Source organism: Metopolophium dirhodum, chromosome 6, assembly GCF_019925205.1.
Source record: "Metopolophium dirhodum isolate CAU chromosome 6, ASM1992520v1, whole genome shotgun sequence".
NCBI lineage: Eukaryota > Metazoa > Arthropoda > Insecta > Hemiptera > Aphididae > Metopolophium > Metopolophium dirhodum.
In genome coordinates this window covers 1782271-1809279 of record NC_083565.1, presented here as the reverse complement: position 1 = coordinate 1809279, position 27009 = coordinate 1782271, and the positions used below count along the sequence as shown (strand labels likewise).

Below are 27009 nucleotides of genomic sequence, written 5' to 3'. Positions count from 1 at the left end.
TATAATGTGGAATCACCGAACACGCATATAATAATATATTGTACATGGGATTATTTCGTAGATCCGATGTCGGGGTACTCGGTGGATTTTTCACGATAACTCGTGTTGCCAGCTTTAAACCCGGCGATGCGGGAGGATTATAATCTAATATAATAAAACTGCAGGACGGTATTTACATTTACACAATGTAACATCGTATTATTTTCCGGCGTCTGCCGTAAAAACCATGCGATAAACTTTGTTTTTATTTAAGTTTTTGATTTACATATTATTATAAAGATTTGAAAGTCATACTAAAGTCATAATAAAAAAATAATACATTAAAAATACAAAGGAAAAACACACGAACGACGAATATAAACAGATAAAAAAATGCACGTCAAATTTCATAACGATAATATAATATTAGGGGACGGAGTGACTGAGCGGATTAAGGCGTCGGTTCCAACGCACGCCGGCGCCGGTTCAATGACGGCCGCGGGCGGCATTTTTCTTCGGGCAAGTCACGGTGTCCGGTGAGAAGTGCCGCCATCCCCCACCCGGGCATGGTAGATACCTACGGGTGTCCACTAAAAAATCTGCCAAAAACCAAAAACACACGTGCTTAAACTGTAAGTACCCTACCCCATAGTAAAAACCACCCAATAGCCTAAGTTGCCGCGGGTTAATTAATAAAAAAAAAATATATATAATATTATATTTTATAGTTTATACACCGTAGTACTATTATGGGTAACATCGAGTATTATCGACCCTTCTGTGACGGTGCGGAAGCGAACCCCGCATCGACTCGTGCCTCACTGCACCCTTAAACGATGAATAGGTACGATAATAATTATACTCATAATACTTATGACACGGTTCCAACGTATGGTCGGGTGCATAAAACGGACGGTGCCGCAATTAAGAGGGAATATTATGTCAATGTCAATATGTCACTATATTATAATAATAAAATCATAACTTTCAACTGTCTGAAAATGACTGTAAATTCAGTTTTCACAGACATATATAATTTGAGATGAGAAAAATTACCAAAACAAAATATTTCTATAAGACAAAAACCTGAACAGATACTCGGAAAATGTTTTTTCCACAAAGCTGCGTAATACTCGGTCAAACGCCCAAACCACAACACAATAAAATATTCCCATCGTTTAACTTTGCGCACCGTCCATTATAATATATAATATTATACACATAGTAACTGCAGTTATGTAACGATTATCAACATTTACGACGCGACGCGGCGACGTAGATAATTATATGCCAAGATCACGGCGGCGTCATCAAATAGCTCGTCTTGCAGCGGGCGTTGCGAGTAGCGGCCGCCGCATTATGTTTGTCATCGGCGAAATGCGCTTCGATCTCGTCGAACCGCTTGCCCATAGTCTCGGGCAGGCGGGCGTGCACGTACACGGCCATGGCCAGCGATCCGGCAGCGAAGGCGGCGAATGTCGTGGCCACGGAACCACTGCCGTCGTCGGCCACCGCGTACGGGAACGCTTTGAGCACGACAAACATGAGCGTGTATGCGTACGCCACGAGCGAAGCGCCGGCCGCAGCCCGAACTGAAACGGGCAACAGTTCGCCGACCAGCGTCCACGGAAACACGAGCACGCCGGCCGAGCCGCTGCACGCAAACACCGCGACCCCTATAAGCGGCCACAGTGGCGCCGCTGTTGGGCCGTAGGTCAGCGCCACCAGTGCGGCCGAGAACGACATGGCCAACGACGACGCGATCAGTAGCGGACGGCGCCCGACGTGCAAGGACAGCGCGCACGCCACCACGCTGGTCAACAGGCGGACAGCGCCCAGCGCCACCATCGCTTCCATGTCTGAGTAAGGTCCACCGAGGGCGGTGGTACCAGCCACCGACCGCATGACAGGCACTGCGTAGAATATAACCGGGTAACAACCGCTCAGCTGCTGCAGAAGGAACACCGTAGCCAGCACGCGCACGGGCCGGGTCACAGTCTGCGGCTGAGGCGTACGCCACCAGCAGCCCTGCTTCAACCTTCGCCGTTTAGTCGCTTGTTCGCAGCCGATGCAGTGTAGCGGCTGATGTACCTCCAAGCTATCCGCGGTGGTCGTCGAGTCGCGGTACAGACGATCCAGTTCCTCCATAAACACCTACGTAACAACAAAAATTACTATTAACCTGTTAGCATGGACGTCCACAGAAATTTTTCAGGGGGTGGGGGCAACCAATTTTTTACTATATGTTTTTATACTTTTTAATACTAAGGTTTTTTTGATATATGTATATGTTTATATTAATAAACTAACAAAAAATAACTTTATAATTTTAAATACACTCAGCTTGTTTATACTAAACTATATAAACTCTATACCTAGCCACCAAGGTATGCTCCATTACTCTATTGAAATGTATGATAAAAATTATTTACATCTTTGTTACTTAAAAATAATTGAAAAATTAAAACTTTAACAGTTATAACATGGATACAAAGTTTAAAAAAAACATAAAATTATTAAATAATTAAAAATTATAACCTATATAATATAGGTAATAGCATTAAAAATATAATATTATAAAATCAATGGTAATAGATATAATATCTATAAAATCTAGCATTAGCTAGTAGTCTTATTATATTAATAAGTAATATGACACAGTAATATTTATTATTTAGTATTTTATGAATTAAATAATATTTTATTTTTTTGCAGTCAAGATCTTGAATGAACTCAAGATGAAACTTTTATGTTAAACATAAACTTGGTTATTCATTTAAATGCAGCAATTATTAAAGTGTTTATTTAAATAATTAATTATGAGTTTATCTCTGAAAATCAGCATTATTAAGGTTTTTGAAAATAAAATAGTTGGTTTAGGGAATTATTGGGCAATGATTTAAAAAAAAATATATGTTCCCATATAATAATTATGTAAAATAAGAGGAAGTCAGCGCACGTTTGTTTTCTCTGACCTACACGCAACATCATCATAGCCCGAATTTTAATTTTACTTTAAATTATTTTAATAGAAAAAACGTTTGAAAAATAACAAATATTGTGCATTATTCAAATGTATATTTTAGCATCTATATAACTATAATGTTGAAAATCAGGCTTTTATCTGACATGCAAAATGTCCTCTTTTTTTAGGTAAAAACAAATTGACGAAATCCGACTATTCACAGGGTGTGTGAGTTTTTCTTGTTCACATGTTTTTGTACTAAACACTCACCGGCTTTGACGCGCTTAACCCTAAACATAATCCTCTATAATTTTTGCAATAGGTGATTAGTATCTAAGATTACTCAAAAATCATAAAACCCGATTTTACAAGAATGCGTTTTATGTATGTTTCGCATGGGTTTGAGAGGGGTAAAAAATATTGCGCTGACAAGCTCAACGTCCTCTTAATGTAGGTATATTATTATCACGCATAATTTATATTTAAGCCGAAGTTGTTAATTATATTATATCTAATGCAAATCTCGAGTGTTTATAGGTATATATAAATGTCTAATCATTAATGTGTACCTAGTGGACAGTGATATTTTATCACGCACGTGCACATAAACATTAAACACGTTTATTGAGTGTTGTGAAAATCATGTTTTATATATATTTGATACCACGAAACTTTCGAAACTACAAAACTATTTGTATACTAGTTAACACTTGACACGTAGATTCATTAATATCATGTTACTTAAATAAAGTAAATATACTATTAAATATAAAAATACAAAATATATGGTTCTTTTATCCTTGTATACATTCATAAAACGTATCAAATAATTTAATTGGTAAAAATTAAAAGGTTAGTATATTATGCTATATTTATCTATTGAATATTTACTATAATTTATAATCAAAGGGGTTTCAAAAGTCAAAACAAATCAGGACGGAGCCTATCACGCATTCACGCAACATATTCCTGTACCTTGATCGTATACGTAGTATTGAATTTAAGATTGTTGAACTGCATAAAATAATATGTTAATATATTATATTATATTATAATATATTGCTGTAACTATAATAAACAAAAACAATATTGGACCATAGAAAACATAAGAGAATACATGAGGTAAGATGAGACAATCTATTTTCTCAAAAGTTCTGATTTGAATAAAATCACTTTGGAACCTTTATGGTACCTAAATCAGATGATTTTTTATAAGAAATTAGTATTTAAACGATTTTTAGTATCTAAAATAATAAACTCGTTTTCTTGAAATTTAGTCTGACTGCTACTTATTTTATAAAAAAGCTAATCAATTTTAAGGTACGAATAATTAACTATTTCTAATTTAATCAATTTTACAATATCTATGTAATTACATTTGTATATCGTAGTTCAGTTTTTTAAAATGTAAACAGTTTTCAATTGTACGGCTTTGGTTGAAAATAATAATTAGCCTAGTAGAACGTAATGGGACAATTAGTCATATATGACAAATCATGTGGGGTAAATGGTATTATCCCGTACTCCAGCTGTTTGTTATTAATTCTTATTTTATATATTAAAAAAAAAATGTTTGTTCGTAGGTAATTCTAAATAATTGTTCTAAAATATTGGCTACCTATTCAACTAAACAGTAAAACTATAAAAGGTACATTTTTTTATTAAATATTTATTAATTGTAACATTATTATTATTATTATTATTATTACTAAATTATTAAATTATGTTCAATTATAAAAAAATAAAAATGTTATTTATAATTTTAAATACTTAGTTAAACTATTAATAAGAATCAACTGTAATTTAAAAAGATATTAAGTTGAAATTTGATAATAGTCTTGTAAATATATTTTAGACTTATTTTATCCCTGCATTCATAGAGGAGTTGTGATGTTTTGCATTTTTAAATTTTTATCTTAAGACAGATACATTTGAATAGGTAGGTAAAGAGGGAAGGTAGGTATATATAAGAATTTATCTTATACGAGTATTTTATGATATAAAGCCAAAAATTAGGTAGCCCTTTATGCACTGGGTTCATTCATCTACATGTCAGTAGTACATAATATTCTTTATTTTTATTATCGTCATTTCTGTACTTCAGCATAATATAGGTGATAGGTACCAAATTTCTAGCGTGTTTTTAAGTTATTAAAAATCTGTAGGAATACGTTGTACCTATTACAGCAAATCGTATTTCGAGAGTTTTGTCAAAAAAATTAAACGAACTTGATCATTTGTCGGGTATATTCTTCTTAATGAAGTCCTTGCGTCGTAGGTACGGTCGGACCGGAACTTGGCCAGCCAGACCGGACTCTCCGGCAGGAAAATGACCAGGAGCACCGTCGTGACGGCCGTGAATATGAAAAATATCACGTTGACTGTCTGCCACTGGAACAGCGATCCGACGGTGGTGGCGAACAGTACGCCTACTGAAAAGAACACGCTGTTCAACGACAACAAAACTTGTCTGTGTGAAGCATGAGCTATTTCCGAGACGTAAACAACGACCATGGACGTCATGCCTGCAAATCGGAAACTGTTAGAAAATCTGTACTTATAATTTATTAATATTTACCTATACGACTTATTAGTTATTGTATACACCAAGTATGCTTCTTCCTATTTTATGCTTTAATGATTCACTAGTTCAAATTCTGATTTTAAATTTTCAAATATGCTAAATGTTAATTACTGTATCTTCAAATATGTACTTTGATTTTATATACCATTCAAGCATAATAAAATTGAGGGGTGTTCTGTGGCAATACGAACCTCTTTTTTTAAAATAAGAGCCGCCCTTTTTATTGCAAATTGTTAAGCAGATGATTTTGTTGATTTAACTTGATTTTTATTAGGTATAGGTATTTACTTTACTTACGAAATGTATATTTTCTGTTCTATGAATTATGATTGATTGTTATGACAAGACTTACTAATTTTACTAAAATAATAAGCCAAATAGGGACACAAGATATACCAAGTTATAAATAAAATGAACAATATTTCAATGATATTATACTCAGACGATCGATAGACATTAATCTTGGACTTAGCTCAGCTGTCAGCCTGTCCATATATAGTATATACTAATACCTTATTCACGGGCACGGATAAATACAAAAATAATAAAAAAAACTTTTCAAATCCGAATTATTATATTTATTAATTGAGAAATAAAAGAAGAACTGAGAAGGCAGTAAAACAATAGTGTTTACTACAAAATTACATGTAGACTAGAGTTAATCATTTTTCTATAATATTTAATATATATTACGTTTATATTATGGTCATATAAGATAATTTATAATTTAAGTTCCTAGTCAGGAATTCGGTAAATACTAAATAGGTATCGTATTAGAAGACAAGGCCTGATAATAATGATAAATCAGCATATAAATTTAAGTTATGCTAATTTCATTCAGGAATAATGAAAAGGGGGTGCTTGGGCAGTGATGTGATCACCAGCTGGTCACTACAGCAGAACAAACCACTAGGTAAATAATGTGTAAATAATATAATAATTTAATATAATATTATGATCATTAGGTATAGGTAAATATCAGAATTTGAATAAATGCATTATTAAAATAAAAAACGAGGATGATAAGCATGATCGGTGAATCGTCCTGTATCCATACAGATATAAATACTTCTCAATTTGTTTGGTCGAGGATTAAAATCGTACGCGTACATCATTGATATCGAAGGATTTCGGTACTTAATATTAATTTATTTTATTCGTGGCGACTCTGCCGAGAGCTGTACTATATAGGTAGCCAAGTAGGTATACTATATTATTAATTTCAAGACGGTCACTCGCCATAGATCGACCGTATGTCCATATATCATATAAGTAAGTTAAAGTGTCTTACCTCCGCCGATGCCTGCGAAAAATCGGCAAGCGTAAATCAGACGCATGTTTTCGGGCCGAGCAACCGAAGCGATCGACCAGGATATCAAGAGCGGCACGGACGTGAGTAAAAACGCGTTCTTCCTGCCGATCCGGTCCATTATGACGCCGATTGTGATCGCCCCGATTGGCGTGCAAAATACCAGAATGCTAGCTAAAAATGCATTAGTACGTTTGTTATAATGTTATAGTATAATTTGTAATATAATATTGGGCTGTTGTATAATCGATAATCGGAACCGCAGACTACGCGGCGTCAGATCGACTGACTTATAGACCCAAGTAACGCATTGGTATAACTGGACCTATACATAGGGCTGGTGGTATTTAAAATGTCGATATAACTATACAGGAATTTGTTTACCACAGATAGCAACAGTGTTTCCGGTAACTGCCACGGTAATTACCGAATCACGACATACCAAAAAGATTACTAGTCTAATTTATACCATTTATTAAACACGAATCTAATTATGCCTACACGGTTAATCAGTAGGTACCTAATAGTACGTAGAGTCCGATCAAAATACAAGACAATAGTATTATAGTAGGTAAGTAATAAATATGTTGTTGTGTCCCTGATTTGAATACATTGGTCTGATAAATAGCATTTCCCGTACGATAAAGACGTTCGTGTTTTTAACTTTAATTTGTATTTACCCATCGTTAATCAAAAAATATATTATTATCTAGATATTTTTGTGATTCAGTAATTTAGATATACACTTACTTAACCAAGATAACTCTGAAACATCTGTAAATTCGTAGTGATTCAGAAATATGTTCGAGTAAACCATATTGATTCCGGGCTGAGTGACCAACAAAAAAGCAACTACACTTGCTAATATCTAGGTAGAAATACTCGATTAGTGTGCAACATTCCAATTTTTAAAATAAACGTTTGTGATCTAGTTTTAGGTATATAATATAATATAATATAATATATTTTTTGAAATGAGATTCTGTAGTGAAGTTTTAATACAATAATACACCAACGAGAACCAATCGGTATTGATAATATATTATATAGTCATATTAACCTGAGGAAAAAGATCTCCCCATGACAGTTTGTTCGTGGTGACATTTTTTTCGACATTTGTTATGATATCATTTGATTTAAATCTATGAAAACAACAAAACAATATTCAAGAAATATTTAAAAAGTAGAAAATAATAAATTGTATAGGTCATAATTTATATAAATTATATAAAAATCTAAATTAGAAATTAGCTCATAAAATACTAAAATAAAACATTAAACAACTAATATGCAAATCAAAAGCAAACACCAAGGTCGCTTTATTTTAGATTATACAAATATGAAATCGAAAGTTTTAAAACTCACAAGAGTAATAATGAGCAAATATGTTATATTTACAGATTATACAAAAATAATATAAGACTATAAAAAATATAATCGCAATATTATGTGCGCATTATTTTACAGTATTATTACTTTGTTGTATTTTTTATTTTTTACTCACTGTATTCCATTTGAAATGGTTTGATGATTTTTCCAGACGCATGAATTTCTGGAAATAAGTGGTGTAGTAAACGTACTATACGACATTGTATATGATATAATGAATGAACAATAAATATGTGCTGCAACATCATGATGTATCTAACGTGTTTAGTGGATACATTGATACAATGTACGAATTCGATTCTTTTTAGCGTACTTTGATATTATTATATAGCAATGTCTTATCTCATCATTTTAATTATTGTACGCTGCACCTCGTGAAATGTATGGATTTAGTTTAGTACATATTATATTATGAAGGTATACCTACACATTGTATAGAAACGGAATAAAACTAAAACGTTATCTGAAATATTAAGCAATCACGTCATAATTATATTAGATCATTCCCAATAATTGAAAAAATAAATGTCTGTTATTGTCTACAAATTTAATACATCCATTAGGTACAGCGTGTGATATAATATTAAACACATATTAAACACACTAATTTGTAAAGGAAAATCACATGCATATTATTACTCGGTCGTTAGACAACACTTCGGACTTCCTGATTTCTATACGAGTAATACACAGAATGTATTATTATTATAATATAATAATTATTATTAGGCTACTAATTCAATTCCGGCAGCCGGCCTGGAGTAAACCGACGAGCTACCGAGATAATCTCTGTGGGCTGCGTAAAAAAATGGGGCTGGTAGCCTAAAACAAATTGACCGTTGTTATTTTCGGGCGAATATAGTCGCATTTCTAGGTGGTGACATAATATAGAATGATAATATAATAAAAATCCAAATTGATGGTTAATAACTATGAATGCGTCAATGGTATATTACTTTATTGGGCATTCCACTCTCAAGAATTGATAATGCACGCGACTCCCTGATATCGTCCATCAATGTGTTTTGTATAAAACTATGTCAACTTTAATGTATAGTTGTGTATGTGTATACGTAAGTGAGGAGCGAAACCACTTTTTTATAACTTAAATATTTCCTTAACCACTGGAGAAATTATTATTGTCTTTCTCAGCCAAAACTAGAGACTTCTTTTAATGTCAGTTGAAAAGGACTTAGATACTTCAAAATATATAATGAAGATGTTGTTAATTTAATTTGTAATAAAAGCCAAGATTCAATGAAGTTGTAAAAATAGTAATGAAAAAAAAATACAATTTAATGATTTAAATTTAAGACTTTTATTGATACTAGTCGTAATATTAAAATGTTTAACATTATTTACAATATAATATTTCAGATAAAAATAAAATCATTCAAATGTTTATTAGTGTGATAATTATAATTTATAATATTATAATTTTATTATATTTATAGCTATTTGATTCATTATAATTTTAAGATATTAAGCTTAATTATAAAATATATTGATGTTTACCCCTAGGCAATAATCATCTTATTTAATGCCGGCAATTAGAATATTTCTTTAACCGTATAGGTACATAATTAATTAGTGATTTGTTGTTAACCTTATTGGGTAAGATTGATTATCAGAATTATATCAAAATCTGATATAAACTAGAATTTCCTAGTAAAAATAAATGTATAAATAATCTTATGTTTTGTATTATACAATTTTAGCTAATTTTGATCATTATTAAGCTAAACGATTTTTATTTAAAAATAATAATATAATCAATAATATTAATTATAGGTATAATCAATGGTATTGTGTATTCAAATATAATATATACTATGTACATACAATATAACATTTATATCTAAAAGCAAATCTAATTTTAAACTTATAAAGTTATAAAAATTGGTTAAAAATGGTTATACTAAGGTCATACGTGTAAGATGGAATCGGTAAACATTGCATACATCTAGCATTAATAACTAAATAACTTACATATTGCGTTTCTTAATATTTCCTTTTGGTAGCTTTTTTATACGTATAGTTTAATGCCTATTAATATATTGGACATTTTAAATTATCTGGATACTTAATTTTAATGTTTAATGAAATAATGACTTTTTATGACAAAAATGTATTTATTGCACAAAATCATTATAATCAATGCAAAAAATTAAATCTAAAAAAAATTAACTTAATTTTGTTTAGTGTTAAACATACTAACATTCAAAATTATTACGCAGTTCGGATGATGCTTTTTGAACTAATTGTGGCTGCATATGGCGCGTTGTTATAAATTTCAAATAAGTAAATAAGTAAAAAAGAGAAAAACTAGAAAAACTGAAAAAATAAAGTGAAATTAATAAAAATATTATCTAATTATCTGCAGATAATCAGATCACAGTTTTATTTATATGGATAAGATAAAAATATATTGTTATACAACATAATATGCACAATACTGTCAGTGGGTTGTTTTGGGTATTAAAACACCCCACATCGGCCGTATTTATGCAAAAAAGTATGTACTATAAGAGTTTAATACTATATGATTCAAATTTATACAAAATATTAAGGGTTCAAATTGGTCTATTTCATATTAATAATATTATTAATTGGAAGATCGATGACTACACAGAGTATGTAAGCTCCTCACATGTTATATATTTTAAATATAAAAATAAAACACCTCCCAAAAAAAATTCTGGTTACGCAACTGTACCTACTATAATATATGTGTGCGAAATAAAATATAAAAAAAATAAATTAAATATCATGATATATATTAGAGAATGCGGGTACGTAAAATATCACTAAATAATAATATTTTTTTATAAAATCAACAGTGTTGAAACACTATAAAGGTAACGAAAATTGCGATGAACAGGATTATTAGTTACCCATTATCATACTAATTATAATAATCTAATCTACACGTAAATTGAACTCGAAATTAGAATACCTCGTTATATTATATAACGAATAAATTGTACCAGTTACCAGTACACAATAATTTGTATGTAAACAGTTTATTATTAATTGTAAATATTCGTAAATATTCAGCGCAACTACACTTGAAATGAGGATTTACCATTCATAAAACATATTACATTACATAGACGTTATGCTTATATTATTATAAAAATTACGTCGTATACAATAACAAGTTAACACTTAGAATTAAGATCGTTCGTATTGATTAACGTTAGATTAATATATACCTACGCAAATATTTTAATCTATGTATACATAATATTTTATTAGTGGAGATGAGGGCGAGAGAGGTTTGACGTGATTAGAAAAATATAAGTTTGAGCGATAATTATTGTACATAATAATTAATATTATATAATATATATATATATATATAAGACATACGTATAGACTATAAAGTGTTATATAGAGCCACTTTTTTTGATTATACGGATGAGTTCGCCGCTTAAAATTCCACCCATATATTGATGATGAGAAGTGTAGCGGTTGCAAATGTTCGCCAAACAGGGAGTGTATAATATATTATCATGTTATCGGCGAACGAGCTTTATGATGTTTTATTCGATCGCGCGGTGAAGTAATCCTCTATTTCTCGGAAGCTCTTGCCCAACGTCTCGGGCAGGACAAAATGCACGTATACGGCCATCGACAAGGACACGACGCCGAACATGAGGAACACGTGTGGCACTGAAACGGCGGCCATCATGTAAGGAAACGCCTTGAGAACGGCGAACATGATCAGGTAAGCGTACGACACCAGCAAGCAGCCACCGACCGCCCGGACGGGCGTGGATAGCAATTCGCATATCATCGTCCACGGGAACACGAGCACGCCGACGGAGCTGCTGAACACGTACAGCATGACGCCACACAGGGCCCACGGGACGGCAGTGGCGTCACGGTTACTGTGTGTAGCCGCCACCAGGATGGACGACAGCGTCATTGCCACGCACGAGAACACCAGCAGAGGTTTCCGGCCCACGCGCAACGACAGCACGCACGCCAGCAGGCCAGACGCAAACCTGACGGAACCCAGCGCGGCCAATGACTGGATATCGGTGGCCGGCGAGTAGGCGGCAGGCATCACCGACTTGAGTATGGGCAGTGCGTACGATATGGTCGGGTAGGCGCCGGTCAATTGCTGGAGGAGCAGCAGCAGCGACAGTATGGCCATCGGCTTGTACGCCGCGGGACTGGACCGGACGGACTCGATGAATGACGGTTGCCGGACGTCCGTTCCGGCGATGTCATCTGACGCGGATTTCAGGCGCCTCCACTCAGCTTCGAACACCTGCCCGACACGCGCGTCGTTTACTATTTGGGGACGCGCACGACGAATTGGTTCCCACGGACTGCAGTTTCACCGGGCAATGTTACCCCTCCTCCACTTTGTCTTATCTACTCACAAATACCACCAAATAATTGCAAATCTAATTTCACTAATTGCAAATCCATTTTTATATTTTTACGATTTTTAATTTTTGCACCCAGTCCATTCCCCCACTTTGTCCGATTGACTGGTAGTGCATGTATATCACCGCATACACATCGTCCGAATTGGTACTTGTTCATAGTTGGATTATTGTTTTTCACACACAATTTAAAGTCATCAAAACACAATGGCAGTCGCCAAATCGGTTGCTGTTTAAATTTAGGATTTACTAATTGTACCTAAATACCCCTCTATACTGGACGTGTTGATTCCCGTATTTCGAAGGAAGATATAAATAATTATAGTCAAGTAGAGCACATTTTTTTTCCTAATTAAATATTATGATTTTATTATTAATGATAATAGGTGTATACCAATTTCCATTTTAAATCAAATAGTTATTATTAAAAAAATATAATATAGATAATGTGATATGTATTGTGTATATATAAGTATATACAACTATCATCGGCTTATATTTAGATTTCAGATACCTTTTATAGTAAGCTGCAATAATGATAATAACTGCATAGGTTATACAATCTAGTTACGTATATGGCTACATTATATAATCAATTAGCACCTATATATTTTATAGTATATAATTACGGATTACCTATATACGTGAGTCTATATTACTAATAATAAATTGCTTCAAACTAAACTATAATTTAACTTTAACAACAAACTTAAAAACTTCAACAAAATCTTCAAGCAGAAATAAAATACGAATCATGAACCAATTTGGCTCACGGATGAAAGAAGATGCGATAAGGGAACAAATTCGGTCAGTAGGGTAAACTCAGTAACCAGCCAACACATTTTTGAATAAGTTATATTTTGTACAATTTTTTTTATCGACATCGGTTTTTTTAAGTTTTTTAAGTTTTAAGTGATATTATACATTTTTAATTCCATATTCTAATCAAGCAATTGGCTATTTAATCTACTTATGAATAAATTGACGATTACGAAATATCGAAAAATTATTGTTTACTGATAGAAGAATCACAAGAGTACCTAAATTTTTTCACTTTTGAAGACTTAAAAATATTTTTTTTTTTTATTTAATATATTGCCCGTCACACCTGCTTTTTACTTGTTTTCAAGAAATATCATTATTTTACTATCTATGTATAATTTTGTTCATTTTATTAAAGCCATCTACGAGACGTACAAATAATCATGTTTTTACTATGAAAAAAATTTCAGTGGGAACCAATCCGGACGTCCGTTGCATAAGATACCGGAAACCAATTCGAATAATGTATACAACCAAAATAATAAAATAATAAAATAATAATAATACTATACGGTGGGTTGAAGAATATGGTCGTCTTTGACGATAGGGTATTATAGTTGTATAGGTAGGTACCTGATTATCGTTCGGATAAATCTGTTTCACCGCCATTTTGGCTTTATCAACGTGCTCGGAACTCTTAAACTTCAGTATCCATATCGGACTCTCCGGCAAGTAAATTATTATGAGCAACATGTTGACGACCGTGAAAACGACGAACGAGAAATTTATGACTTTCCAGTCCAGGTCCGCCAAACAGGTGGAGAGCAGTATGCCACCAGAAAAGAAAACGCTGTTCAGAGACAACAATATCTGCTTGTACGATGAGTGACTGATTTCCGACACGTACACTATGCCCACCGTAGTCATTCCTGAACGATTTGTTAAATATAAACATATAATATAACATATGTGTTATTATTTTATCCAATGAATTTTTTACATTTGTATACCTGCGCCGATCCCAGCCAACAACCTAAATGCATAAAACGTGTAGATGTTATCAGAACTTGAAATAGTCGCTATTATCCATGACGCGAGTAATGGTAAACAAGTCAAGAGACAAGCCTTTTTCCGACCAATCCTATCCATCACCAAACCGACGAGGAACGCTCCAACGGGTGTGCACAACACCGAAATACTTGCTTTCATAAAGAACAACATAAAAACTTCGCATTAACTATAGGTATACTTGAACACAAAATCTTAAAGTTATAATCTTAAGCTCACATTCACTAATTGTAATTCAAGTGTAATTATTATTATTATATTATGTGCGTCTCAAGGTACAAATAAAGTGTTAATTAATTAATTATTGAGTGTCCCGTATTTTGAGTCGCCTAGCCGTATACTCATTCCCTGATATCCACACGAGGCCCTACATTATTTTATTTTCAATAAGACAATACGGACATATGCCCAATTTATAATTTGTACATTTTATTAATATTATAACTAAATTACAGTGTAAAATTAATCTTAATAATAACATTATGTTACATTATGTTATATATGATAAAATACAAATTTAAAGCAGGGTTATTAAATATTTTCTATAATGTGTGGCAATGTCGTATTTAAGGGTAGGGGGGTGGGTCCACCATAGTTCCATATTATAGTCCCCCATTAACCCCATAAATACCTATCTAAACATCTAATATATCTATTAATATATTCTGTAGCGGAGCACACCCACTTAAATGTGTTTGGAAAATTAAATAGACCCCCTCCATGAAAAATTCCTAAATACGCCACTGAGGTGTGGGTGTCAGTGATGGTAAACGAACAATTGATTTTTCTATGTGATACATTTTATTGAATATTATTTTTTATTTACAGCATAATATATTAATTAAAAATGGAAATAAATAAATTACCACAGATTATATAAAATATATATAGGTAATATATAAACTGTGATATTACTTAGTGTTACCAACAAACTCAGTGTCAACAGTTGAGATGCATTTTTAAATAAGATAAGATAAGATACGAATTTGTTCGGTAAAATTATAATTTAAAACTTTTAGCAAACTGTTTTGAAATATAAAACCCTGATCTCAATTCTTCATCTATTAAATAATAAAACTATGACTGAACCAATTGTCACATACCTATGGCGTTTTTTTTTGAGGGGGACCAAATCCGACCAATTGTCCTAAATTTATCAGTGATTCCATGACTCATCACTGTTACTTTTAAAAAAAAATATTATAATAATAATGATAGAATGATGTTAATCAACGTTACGATCTACAAAATAGTAATGTTAATTTCAATGAATCATTTAACAATTATTTTCCAGCAGAACTCCTCGTAAATAAATTTCTTTCGAAAAAAAAAATTGATGGGTAATATATTTTTATTTTTTTAAGAAATAAATAACATTGGAGGCAGCAATGGGATTCCATAATTACCTCCCTGCCCATGATTCCAAAATGAAAATAATAAAATAAATAAATTCCTTAAATATAAATACGATTATAATATAAATTTATTTTAGTGTAATAAACGTGGCTAAAAATAATATTTTTATTTTTATTATTTTTTATTTAATCATTTTTGTTGACTGTATATAATTTGTTACTACCATTATAATAATTGATTACTATTGGTAAATCACAAGTTCATAGTCTCAATGGAAACGTAATTATAGTAATAATTATAATAATAATAATTTAAAAAAAAATCACAATAAATATAATTTAATTCGGGTACTTTAATTTTCGGATAGGTATTTCGCGGGTTTGTAGGGCCGGATTGGGTAATCTCGGCCTTTCGAGTAATATTTTTCTACCGGCCAATAATATTCTTTAGTGGCCCGTATACAGTGCCGGATAAACCGCCGGTGCAAGCCCCGACTCTTTGAAATATTTGGGGGCCCCGATATTATGGATATCGAGTACTATATAAAATAAAATTGGTAGGTACTTGGTAAAATGTATGTTTTGTTTTTTAAAATGCTGTATTTAATTAATTTTACTTTGAAAGTATATTTAATTTATTCCCATCGGTGGTGAATTATAATTGCCAATGTTTGATTGATTGTTTTGTATTTATTGTACACATTATCGTGTACGCTGGTACACCAATTAACCGATACACGATCAAAGTTATCATAGTTGTTTAGTATACTTGTAGCTTTTTTTATAACATTTTTAAATTAGGGGTACCTAAATTTTTTTTGCACCGGGGCCCTAAGAGTTTAAGATCCGGCACTGCCCATTTATTGGTCAAATTTTAATATTAATAAATAATAATGACCTTATCACTAGGTATAGCTGTTTTAGGCCATTTTCTCCTACCAACCCCAAGTGTTAGCGGCCTTTCGAGATTTTCTCGAATACTCGACTGGCCTATCCGGCCCTGTAGAGTTGGGTACTATACACCATACGGTATAAGTACTATAGTATTTATAAAATTGTAATATATAATACAATTTACTATTTAGAAGGTATAGGTACCTATTATAATATTTAGTACCATGTTCATTACTTTCGACTGAAAAACTGGATTATTAATTTTAGACTAAATACTCTTCTTAATAGCGTAAATATCTCTACATTTTAGTATCTTATATAATATTGACTGGATAAATAATTATTTCATTATTTGTACTCTTATACTAAAACATATTTAATTTAGTGAGTATTTGATACAATTATTTTAATATGTGTCAATAAAAATATATTTTAACTATTAACAATTAGTATTGATTATTAATGGTAGCCTATTAGCCATTAGGTAATATATATATATTATTATATACAGTCGTACAGACAATGTTTGCAATTATTAAGTTTAAATATGATAATGGTTATTACCTATCCATGACAATTGATCTTTATTTATTGACGGCATATGATGCAACATATTATTTGAATAAGCTAAATGTATTCCCGGTTGAATCACCATTAACAAAGATATACAACTAGCCAATACCTAAAAAAAATAATCTTATAAGTTATACAACATTTAAATAATTATTTTAATCAATAAATTTAGTCAAACGAATTAAAAACCTACTTGAGGATATAAATCTCTCCATAAAAGACTAGAAACTGAATATTTTTCAACCTCGACATCTATAATTATATTCTCTGTTTTCCTGTAGACAAATTAATCATCTCAAACGCATAAATTGTAGTAGGTACCTATATCAATAAACCAAACATGTTTAGCTTTAATACGTACCTATTGTTTCCAATTAATTTATTTTGACCATCATCATCAGTTGCATATTTGTTTATACTAATTATACTTTTAGTGTTTATATTGCAGTCTGAAATAAATGTTTTGAATTTTAAATTATTAAAAATATTATATAATTTAATTACGAACTACTATTCTCGGGCAAAGTGGTTTTATCCGCAGTAATTTTCTCATTCTGATCTTTGATATTGCTCATTCTGTTACCCTAAAAATTAAATTATCAAAATAAATATAAAATATTTCTAGCCAATAGCATTGATGTACATTATAGGGAACATTTAATGGAGAACTGCAATAAATTGAGAATATCTATCTATAGAATACGAGTAAATGTTTGAAACAAATAGTATATATTATGATATACATGTAAAGTGATAGTATTATATTACAATACGATTCGGAAAATGTGTATCAAACTATCAAATTATACCAATAATAATCATTTAAGGTCATGGAGATGGACCTGCGCATTGATATTATATTGTTATTATTATTAATATTATTACGAATCTTTCAGTATTAAATAATAGTATAATACACTAAACTAAAATATAAGATGAATATTTCAATGATGTAATACATTTGACATGCATATCGCATATGTGTATCGATTGACTTAGGCCACAGTTTTACGACAGTATGTTTGTTACTACGAACAATTATAATCATAAATAATTTTAAAAAAATTAGCAATAACGTAGACAGATAGCTTATCCAGTTTCTACGAGCCTCATAATTATTTATTAAAAGAGTGGCCTAAACGAGATACCAATAGGCAATAAGATTTGACAGTTTTAAAACATTTCACGTCGGCTTAGTATTTTATTGTACAAAAAAAATGTGCAAGATTTTATTGTCACTTAAAAATATTAAAATTATTAAATAATTAAGATTACTATTAACTAGGTACAAATGTACAATATTATAAGTTATAACTATTTGAGAGACAAATAGAGTTATACATTTATTGCGACCTTTCGACTAACTATTCAGTTAATTAAACGAGAAGCAGAAAGGTGTATACTGCAGTGCGTATTTATTCTATAGGTACATATCATATTGGCTGTTCTATAATATATTTAATTGACTTTTGGATTTTCTTATACAACAAGGTTAATTGAAATTGTATTATTACGATTAAATGCATTGTATTGTATTTTATAACGTAACAAAAACTAATAGACATAAGCTGGGTAGAAATAAGAAATTACTGAAACCTTATCACATAATCATATTAATAAAAAGACTGGATAAGATAAATTCCATTTATCGGGTATCGCTTTTACCTATTATTATGGTAATTTGCATAGAATATAGAATTACATGGTTATTACCTGTTACTTGTTAGTTTTCTAACGCACGATTAGTTTTCAGTATTGCCTAATATTAATTAGATTACATAATAATATAAAGTTATAAAAAGTTATAAATATAATTTATAGGCCTAAAATTTAAAATTGTATATTATTAACATAGACATTGAAAATTAATAACTGAATAATAGGTACCGTTACAATTATTATAAACGTTTTATTTTTTAAAACATAATTTGAAGAATTTTATTTTTGGATTCAAATTATCTATACTCACTATAGAAATTCAAAAAACATTTCGCTTTAACTTTTAAGTGAAGTTTATTTGAATGTATTTGGTAATATTAGTAGAAATTGTACTAGCCATTCGTATATAGTTAGCTATACAAGTGTATAAAGTTTCGATACCAAAATTAATTTATTATAAAAAGTAAAATAACCGGTATAAAACTATATCTAATAGATATTATCTATACATTCCAAATCGGAAGGAATAAATTGTTTCCACCAGAGCGCGTTTTGTTAATCTACTCTCCCAATTGTTGACTGTTTTTATATTATGTTTTAAAGACTTATAAATTGTATGAATGTATTGAATTGGATTGAAGGAGTGCCTGCATATCTAATGCTCCCCAAAAAAGTTTTCGATAAATTACCTATAATAAATTTAAATAGCATCAAAGTAGATTTATGATAAATCCACCTTGGTATGCATGCGTTTAAATATCATATTTTATTTTCCTCCCTATATGCATGTATGTACCTCCGATTGCGGATGAATCCTAAACGATATTAACTCTTGCATGTTTTATTAATTTATTGCTTAGATTTCAGATTCAGAGTAGGTATAGTGGTAAGTGGTATATATAATAGTTAATGCACATAAAAAATGTAGTCGCTACAATAAATATATTACTTAAGTAGGTATTTATTGTTTTGTCAAAATTGACCTTATTCCAATAATACATTTCTCACAAAACTATAAATGTAGTAAATAGTAATCATACATAATGAGTCGAGATGAGAGTCTCGACTCAGTTGCAGTCATCTGCAAAGCGTAGTTAAATTATAATTAACTATTTAGTATACCTTATTTGTGTTATAGAGAAGCAAACGACGAAACGAAGTTATAAATTCAACAGCTGGATAACTGCAGCGAGTGCAGCGGTCGAAAATGAATAACAGCGTATCGCGTATGTACATAATATAGTTTACTATATTATGAGCATTGAGCAGTGGACGATTGGCAGTGGTGGCAATTATTATATTATTATACGGTCATACGGACTTCGAACTTTTAAGAGATATATCATTACCAGCAATGCATGCGATTAACATGATTCACATTTAGCGTGGTTGTTAATTTACATGCTTCCGGCCCGTACGTCAGCCTAAAACGCGCATAAATTATATTGTAGGTACCTATTTAATTTAATACATTATCATTTATCACCATCGGCTATACCTGCCTATATGATATAACTTCGCCATCCGAAGTTGTCAAAAAAAAAATAAATATAAAAATCATGATGTATTACTTAAGTAATATTAGTATGTAATACTATAATTTAACCTAGGTGGGCGTGGTACCCAATGCAAAAAAAAAATAGCTTCAGTTAGTAAAGTTTAGTCAAAGTTAAGAACGTTTAGTTATAAGTTGTTACAATAATGGTTGCGTTATCTAACTAAATTATTAAGTTATTAAGAACCAGTTAAATTAAAAAAGTTTAAAAAAATTAACTTGTTACTAGCTAATGTGCACATCTGCTATTGAATCTCAGTATACTTATCTGTTAAACATAAAACAGGCAAGTCGTGTATAATTGCGAGCATAGAAAAAATATTAATCCGATCGTTGAGAGGTAACACACAGCACATCTGAGTTGAATCAACAAATCACAGTTTAATGTTTTAAATATAAAAGTAAAATAAAATATATTACGAAAGTGAAAACTCAAAACACTGCGTGACGCTAAATTACAAGAGGTACAGCGTAATTTATTCATCGTCGATCAAATTCCCATCATTGAGTACAATAAATGACTAGATAGTTTAAATATTAATCAATTGACAACTTTAAATATTTGAATTCCGCGAATAACGATAAAATACCTTAAACGTCGATTGCGAAATCGCGGGTATAACCTGTTAGTTTTTAGCCCGCGTTCGAAGCGTAGAACGTGTGCCAAAGACGTTCCGAACCACAAGGCGTTTGCAACGTCACCGCGCAGGTACCGTATCAATTATTTTGACGTCACTTTATGATTGCATCACCACCAATCACTTTTCATCAACAGATTCTGTTGTACCTATTTCATTTCGATTAATAATTATTATTCTACTATTTCCTAATCTCCATTGACTCCATTCTACAATCAACAGTCAAAATTACGAAACGCTAGTCAGAGGACCGACCGGAGCAGACCTTTATGCGATAGTCGTCCAATTATTGTCGAGATTACCGAAAACCGTACGACGTGCGTCAGTGTCGTCAGGCAGTTATTCAATTCCGACCATCGACGTCCCGCCCTTGACCAGTAAGTTGTATACCTACGTCGTCCATTATACCGCATCAGCGACCCGGCCAATAGATCTAAATATCCCGGTGAGTACTATACGATCTAATGCGATAATATTACGTCCCGCACTTGTGTTATTTTCGAGTTTTCGACAGCCAGAAACTATGATGACGTTTAAGTCGAGTATAAAACACTGCGCCGCGTTTCGCCGTCTAGAATGTTTTGCACAGTTTTCGATCGCCGCGCGTTTAAAACTTACAATATTGGTTTTTGAGCAGGTGTAGGTGTACTACATTTAGCTCACACACAACTAACATACCTACGGCATTAGTCAGCTAATCTTTGTTTACCCACCAAAATGTTTATTGTGACGTTTTCTGTTTCCTGATAACTGGCAGTCACGAAAACGTTTGCCCCGACGATAATATACATAATATTAAATATAACTCTACGTCACGTACCTATTAGACATTTAGTTTCTAAATTTCCGTAGCACTGAAATTGGTTCCATTAACTCTTGCAGGCACAATGGCTGATAACAAAGGACAGAGCACAAAAAAGCCGACCGACTCCCAAAAGAAACTCCAAGAGTCTCAAGCTCAGGTTGATGAGGTCAGTATGATCACTTTATAATAAATTTGTTTGTACGAGTGCATTATCAGCTTTGTACGTATTTAATGAAATTATCTAATCATGTATAAATATTTCAAGGTCGTTGGAATTATGAGAGTCAACGTTGAAAAGGTATTAGAACGAGATCAAAAATTATCAGAGTTAGATAATCGTGCAGGTACATAAAGTATAATATATTATCATTGTTTATTTATTAATAAACAATAATACATATTGATTAAATATTTTAACTATTACGGTTAAAAAAAATTTAATAACAAATTTATGTTCTTAGTAATTTTAGTTATATTATGCTATAATTTAAAAGCTGGGCAAGTTAATAACGGGGCGGTATGTCATATGCAGGTTAAATGTAACAATTCAATAAAAATTACTTTTCAGAGAAGAAATGAAAAACTAATTTCTATATTATAACTAATCAGTAATAACCTTTTATTTTATTTTAGTAATAATAACTGTAGAACATTTTTTTTTCTAGATAGTGTGATAATAAACAAATTTAATAATTCTCTTAGAATAAAAAAAAAATACTTACTATCCAAGAAAATCCAATTTTTAAGTTAAATTTAATAAATTTAGCTGTGAAAGACTTTATTTTTTACTTCAATAAAAATTATTAAATATTTAGCTATTATATTTATAAATCACTAAATTATAATAACATTTTTAATAAATATTTCTCATACAACTATACAGTATACATTTTATGTATACAACCTACTAAAAGAACCATAACAATTAAAATATTTTTAATATCTAATGTAATTTACTTTTTAAAAAATAAAATAATACTATGGATAAAAATACAGTTCTTATTTAAGACTAATTTAAATATCCAAAAAAATAATTTAGGTTATATAGTATAGCTAAACCTAGTTAATAAGTTACTAAACAAAGTCAACTATTTAAATGAATAAGGAATAAAGTTATATTATGCGCAGCTTTGTACAACCAAATATAATTCATTCTTAGATATTTAACTTAAAATACTTTTTCTGAGTCATTCATTATACTTCATAAGTATGTTCTTACACTTTCTTATTTACTTTTCTTAGGCAGCTGGTTAACAAACTTATTAAACAAATAAAAGTGTATGATTAATCTGCTTAATATTCAAAAATAACTACCACATGTCTTTCTACAAAAATGTAATATAATTGATTTTTGTTTATGCTTACAAAACATTCAGTAGGAAGGTAAGTTTGGTTAATTAACCATAAATAGTAGATAGCGTTTTCAATAAGATAGTTTTATTTTATGTAGTAAAAAGTTATCATGTTAGTAAATAAGTGATGCCATTTGTGGGATGCATTTATAATGTGCATCATTAAATATATGATTATTATCATCTATTATATATTAATAGAAATAAATATTGAATAGACTACTAATATGTAAAAATTCAAAATTCATATTGACATTTTAGTATTTTACTATAGAAATATATAATAGTAATAAATGACACCAATGTTAATTGTTATATAACGATTGACGCTTTAGATAAATAAAGATTTATTTAAATGTCCAATAATTTATTTATTAGTATTAAATGTTTAGTAGATGCACGTGTAATATAAATTAATATTGATTATTTGTCTTTTTTATTTACATTTTGTATTTAAGAGTGAAATTGTATTTTTAGTTTTGAATGATTTGATTATTCAATTATAGTGGAGTTTGTTTAATATGTTATATATTTTTTAATATTAAAATGATGCTGCATACAGTATTAAAACATATTTAGGTTTATCTCAATTTAAAACGCTTGTACCTATTTAGAAAACATACTATAGATCACAGAAGATGCATATAATAAATATTTTATAGTTTATTATATTAGTTTAATTGGTCTTAGACATTTTGTAAGATTGTTAGCATAGCATATACCTAGAAAGTAGAATTTAAAATGCTCTTGGGGAAATAATTAATATATATTAAAAGACTTAAATAAATCATTAGAATAGAAACATTATTGGGACGGTGATGTATTTCTTTTATTAGTGTCAATATAACTTATCTAGTTGTCTGTTAAAAGCCAAACAAAAAGCCCTAAAAACCCGTCTCCGCCTCCTTAGACCCCTACTGAAATCTAAAATGAATATAAATATCAAACTACTACTAATTTACAAGTCCTTACTCAGGCCACTTTAGATCTACGGTGTTCAATTATGAGGGGCCGCTAAACCTTCTACCCGTACACAATCCAAGCCTTTTAGTCGATATGCCAACACCTAGTTTCATCTGCACCCTGGTACTTAACCAATAACAATCTCTACAAAGATCTTAAAGTCCAAAATCTTAACCAAATCTCCAAATTCTATTACACCAGATTTCACAATAAACTTCAACAACACGCAAATCCACTAATCTCTAAATTAACAACGAACACACTCACTGATAACCCGCGCCGAAAACTTAAAAGACAATGGTATAGAGATCTGCTTCTTTAGTAGGCGAGCAGAATACATGCTGGATGTTGCTACCTTTCAAATTTCAAACATTTTCATTGTTATAACTGTCACTTTATAGGGTGTTACGACTGGGTATCCTCCATAATCTGATGATTCGTGTTAACCACTATTATTTGTCACTTATCAAACCTACTCATTGTATAAAAAAATGTATAGATTGTAGATTTATTTCAATATAATAAAATAAAAAAAAAGTTGTCTGTTAAAATCCACTGTTTCAAAATGTATTTAAAAATTATATTTTTGGATAGTCTAACATAAACATTTTTGTTACAGATGTTTTGCAACAAGGTGCATCTCAATTTGAGCAACATGCTACAAAACTTAAAAGGAAGATGTGGTGGAAAAATTTAAAGGTTAGTTAGTACTTTGTAGTATTAAAATAAACATAATTTAACTTAATTTACATTTAATATTTTTATTTTACTAGATGATGATTCTATTGGGAGTTATTGTAGCAGTACTTTTGATTCTTATTGTCGGTAAGTTGTTTTGAAAATTTCACTTTAATATTATATAATTAATGTTAAGAGAATGTCAGCTCCCTATTTTTATTTTATTTATCTGACCAACGGGGATCAGAATTCAGTTTGTATTCAGTTGAACCAATCTCGTGTTTTTAGGCTTTAATATTGTAGAGAATTAATCTATAATTAAACTTAAGAGTACGCTATACTCTTATGCATTCTTGCTGTCCTACAAACACAAAATATGTTAAATTGGACATTGTAAATATCCCATTCAACTGTTATCTTTAATATTAGACTGAATTGACATATTGTCAAATTTAAAAGTAAGAATATTATCTAGTGAATCTCATAGGTATATTTTAATATTCAACTTTAAAGCGCAATATATGAGCATATTAAATTTCTAATATTTTACATTCTCAACTTTCCTAAAAATTGAAATATTGTAAATAGCCAACGAACATACGCATAATGGTCTTAACCTCAAGTTAGTCTATCCATTGTAATATTAATAGTAAAAATCTAAGATTGTTCTGGTAAATTCAAATTTGTCATGTTGTGAATTGGTTAGAGAGAGAAAACAAATAGTGAGCTGACATCCCCTCTAATGAAAAAGAAAAATATTTATTTATAACGTAGAAAAATTGTACCCAATTGGAAGGATAAGTTATTATTATTATTTTAACAATTAATTAAATAATAATTTTAATTACAGGGTCATTCTTTGGTTCCAATTAAGTAATGCTGTTTATGAACAGAAAAAAGCGGAATTGTCATTTTACATCCTGAAAGCATTAACTTAACATTATTATTATTAATATAAATTGTGATAAATAATAAAACAATGTGTCGCGGAATTGCATTTTTAATAGATTGCAATATTGCATTATATACATATTTGAATTTTTTGTCTGTTGCTAGAAATATTTTATTTAATCTAAGAAATTTATTTAATTTTTTAATACTCAAATAACTATAAACAGAATTTTTTTTTTGTTATTCATTAAACATTCAACACTGTACAGTAAACTAAATTCTAATATATAATCATTAATAATTTTTAATTTATTCCTTTATTATTATTGATTATTATTACTTTTAATTTAATTTGAGGTTTTAATTGGCTATGGTAATAAAATATTATTGTATTGAATATAATATTATTTAATGTATTTTATTTTATTTTATTTTTTTATATCAAACAAATTATTTTTATAATGTAGGCTGATCGAATATAAAATATATTATATTTCTTGTAAATCTTGTCAACAACATTTATTTTTGTTAATAATAACTTTATAATATTTATTGTTAAAATGTTGAAAGCTTTAAGAAATATACTATGAAAACATCAATTTAAATAATTAAATTTTAATTTATAATTTGTTTGGAAAATGTTTAATATTACCCAATACTAAATATGTAGGTATTTTTTTATTACAACATTTTACAAAGTATAACATTACTGATTACATCTCTAATTAAGCTAGTTCATTGCTAAAAGATTTTTTAACAAGAACTATAGATCATTTACTTTTAGCAGTAATCTGGGATAACAATTTAATCCATGAATGAATTGTTGTTAAGTGATAGCCAAAGCATGCACTCTTTACTTACACCAGTCGCTATACTGGAAATAAATGTGATCGAAATGTATCTCCAACTTACCAATAGGTTGTTATTTGTTCGAGTCCTGGTAAAACACCATATCCGATAACTATTGGAGATGGATAAAGGTGTTAATGTATAGAATGATTGACATTTGGTATTTTTGAAAAATACCTAGGTAAAAACTTAAAGCAAATATTATGAAAACAAAATCTTAAATTTAATAATTTACACTATAAATTTGTACAATGTATTAATGTAATATGTACTAAACATTAATGGAAACATCTGAAAATGCATGGTTAAAGTTGAAGTGTCTGTTACATGAAACGAAATAT

At 30.3% G+C, this 27009-nt stretch overlaps 3 protein-coding genes and 1 long non-coding RNA gene across 12 annotated transcripts; 2 read left to right on the top strand and 2 right to left on the bottom strand.

Annotated features, from left to right (window-relative positions):
- Window positions 1–168: 168 nt before the first annotated feature.
- LOC132946285 (uncharacterized) lies at window positions 169–10201 on the bottom strand. 2 transcript variants are annotated; one of them, XM_061016195.1, is made up of 6 exons: window positions 8342–10201; window positions 7898–7979; window positions 7588–7705; window positions 6820–7011; window positions 5174–5469; window positions 169–2133 (listed from the first exon to the last, which is right to left on the bottom strand). In XM_061016195.1, exons 1-6 carry the CDS (start codon window positions 8425–8427, stop codon window positions 1276–1278), a joined length of 1632 nt encoding a protein of 543 aa, XP_060872178.1. In that variant the 5' UTR covers window positions 8428–10201; the 3' UTR covers window positions 169–1275. The 2 variants fall into 2 exon arrangements, with proteins under 2 accessions (XP_060872178.1, XP_060872179.1); XM_061016196.1 differs by lacking the exon at window positions 7898–7979.
- On the top strand, window positions 2655–5362 carry LOC132946288 (uncharacterized). Of its 2 annotated transcripts, none has more exons than XR_009664691.1 (3): window positions 2655–3796; window positions 4528–4592; window positions 5223–5362. It is a non-coding gene; the product is annotated as an uncharacterized LOC132946288 (long non-coding RNA). The 2 variants fall into 2 exon arrangements; XR_009664692.1 differs by lacking the exon at window positions 2655–3796 and adding an exon at window positions 3859–4066.
- Window positions 10202–10338: 137 nt separating the features above from the next.
- Window positions 10339–22108, bottom strand: LOC132946283 (facilitated trehalose transporter Tret1-like). Of its 6 annotated transcripts, XM_061016190.1 has the most exons (9): window positions 20913–21070; window positions 20060–20848; window positions 17787–17862; window positions 17640–17727; window positions 17472–17553; window positions 17270–17387; window positions 14399–14590; window positions 14022–14317; window positions 10339–12505 (listed from the first exon to the last, which is right to left on the bottom strand). In XM_061016190.1, the coding sequence occupies exons 2-9, from the start codon at window positions 20171–20173 to the stop codon at window positions 11762–11764; spliced, it is 1710 nt and encodes a 569-aa protein (XP_060872173.1). In that variant the 5' UTR covers window positions 20174–20848; window positions 20913–21070; the 3' UTR covers window positions 10339–11761. The 6 variants fall into 6 exon arrangements, with proteins under 6 accessions (XP_060872173.1, XP_060872176.1, XP_060872172.1 ...); XM_061016193.1 differs by lacking the exons at window positions 20060–20848; window positions 20913–21070 and adding an exon at window positions 21951–22108; XM_061016189.1 differs by having other exon boundaries at window positions 20060–21070.
- On the top strand, window positions 21237–25971 carry LOC132946287 (synaptobrevin-1-like). 2 transcript variants are annotated; one of them, XM_061016200.1, is made up of 6 exons: window positions 21237–21507; window positions 22013–22101; window positions 22201–22279; window positions 24870–24949; window positions 25024–25075; window positions 25779–25971. In XM_061016200.1, the coding sequence occupies exons 2-6, from the start codon at window positions 22018–22020 to the stop codon at window positions 25799–25801; spliced, it is 318 nt and encodes a 105-aa protein (XP_060872183.1). In that variant the 5' UTR covers window positions 21237–21507; window positions 22013–22017; the 3' UTR covers window positions 25802–25971. The 2 variants fall into 2 exon arrangements, with proteins under 2 accessions (XP_060872183.1, XP_060872182.1); XM_061016199.1 differs by having other exon boundaries at window positions 21239–21575.
- The last annotated feature ends 1038 nt before the right edge of the window (window positions 25972–27009 follow it).

Excerpts from the sequence above, each read along its gene's own strand:
- LOC132946285 (XM_061016195.1), bottom strand. The coding sequence starts at position 8,427 with ATGTCGTATAGTACGTTTACTACACCACTTATTTCCAGAAATTCATGC. Across the intron at positions 7,980-8,341 it reads ACCATTTCAAATGGAATACA|ATTTAAATCAAATGATATCA; the intron begins GTGAGTAAAAAA and ends TTGTTTTCATAG. Across the intron at positions 7,012-7,587 it reads TTCAGAGTTATCTTGGTTAA|CTAGCATTCTGGTATTTTGC; the intron begins GTAAGTGTATAT and ends ATGCATTTTTAG.
- LOC132946287 (XM_061016200.1), top strand. The coding sequence starts at position 22,018 with ATGGCTGATAACAAAGGACAGAGCACAAAAAAGCCGACCGACTCCCAA. Across the intron at positions 22,102-22,200 it reads CTCAAGCTCAGGTTGATGAG|GTCGTTGGAATTATGAGAGT; the intron begins GTCAGTATGATC and ends AAATATTTCAAG. Across the intron at positions 22,280-24,869 it reads AGAGTTAGATAATCGTGCAG|ATGTTTTGCAACAAGGTGCA; the intron begins GTACATAAAGTA and ends TTTTTGTTACAG.
- LOC132946283 (XM_061016189.1), bottom strand. The coding sequence starts at position 20,173 with ATGTACATACGCGATACGCTGTTATTCATTTTCGACCGCTGCACTCGC. Across the intron at positions 17,728-17,786 it reads CACTTTGCCCGAGAATAGTA|ACTGCAATATAAACACTAAA; the intron begins GTTCGTAATTAA and ends CATTTATTTCAG. Across the intron at positions 14,591-17,269 it reads AGATCAATTGTCATGGATAG|CAAGTATTTCGGTGTTGTGC; the intron begins GTAATAACCATT and ends TCTTTATGAAAG.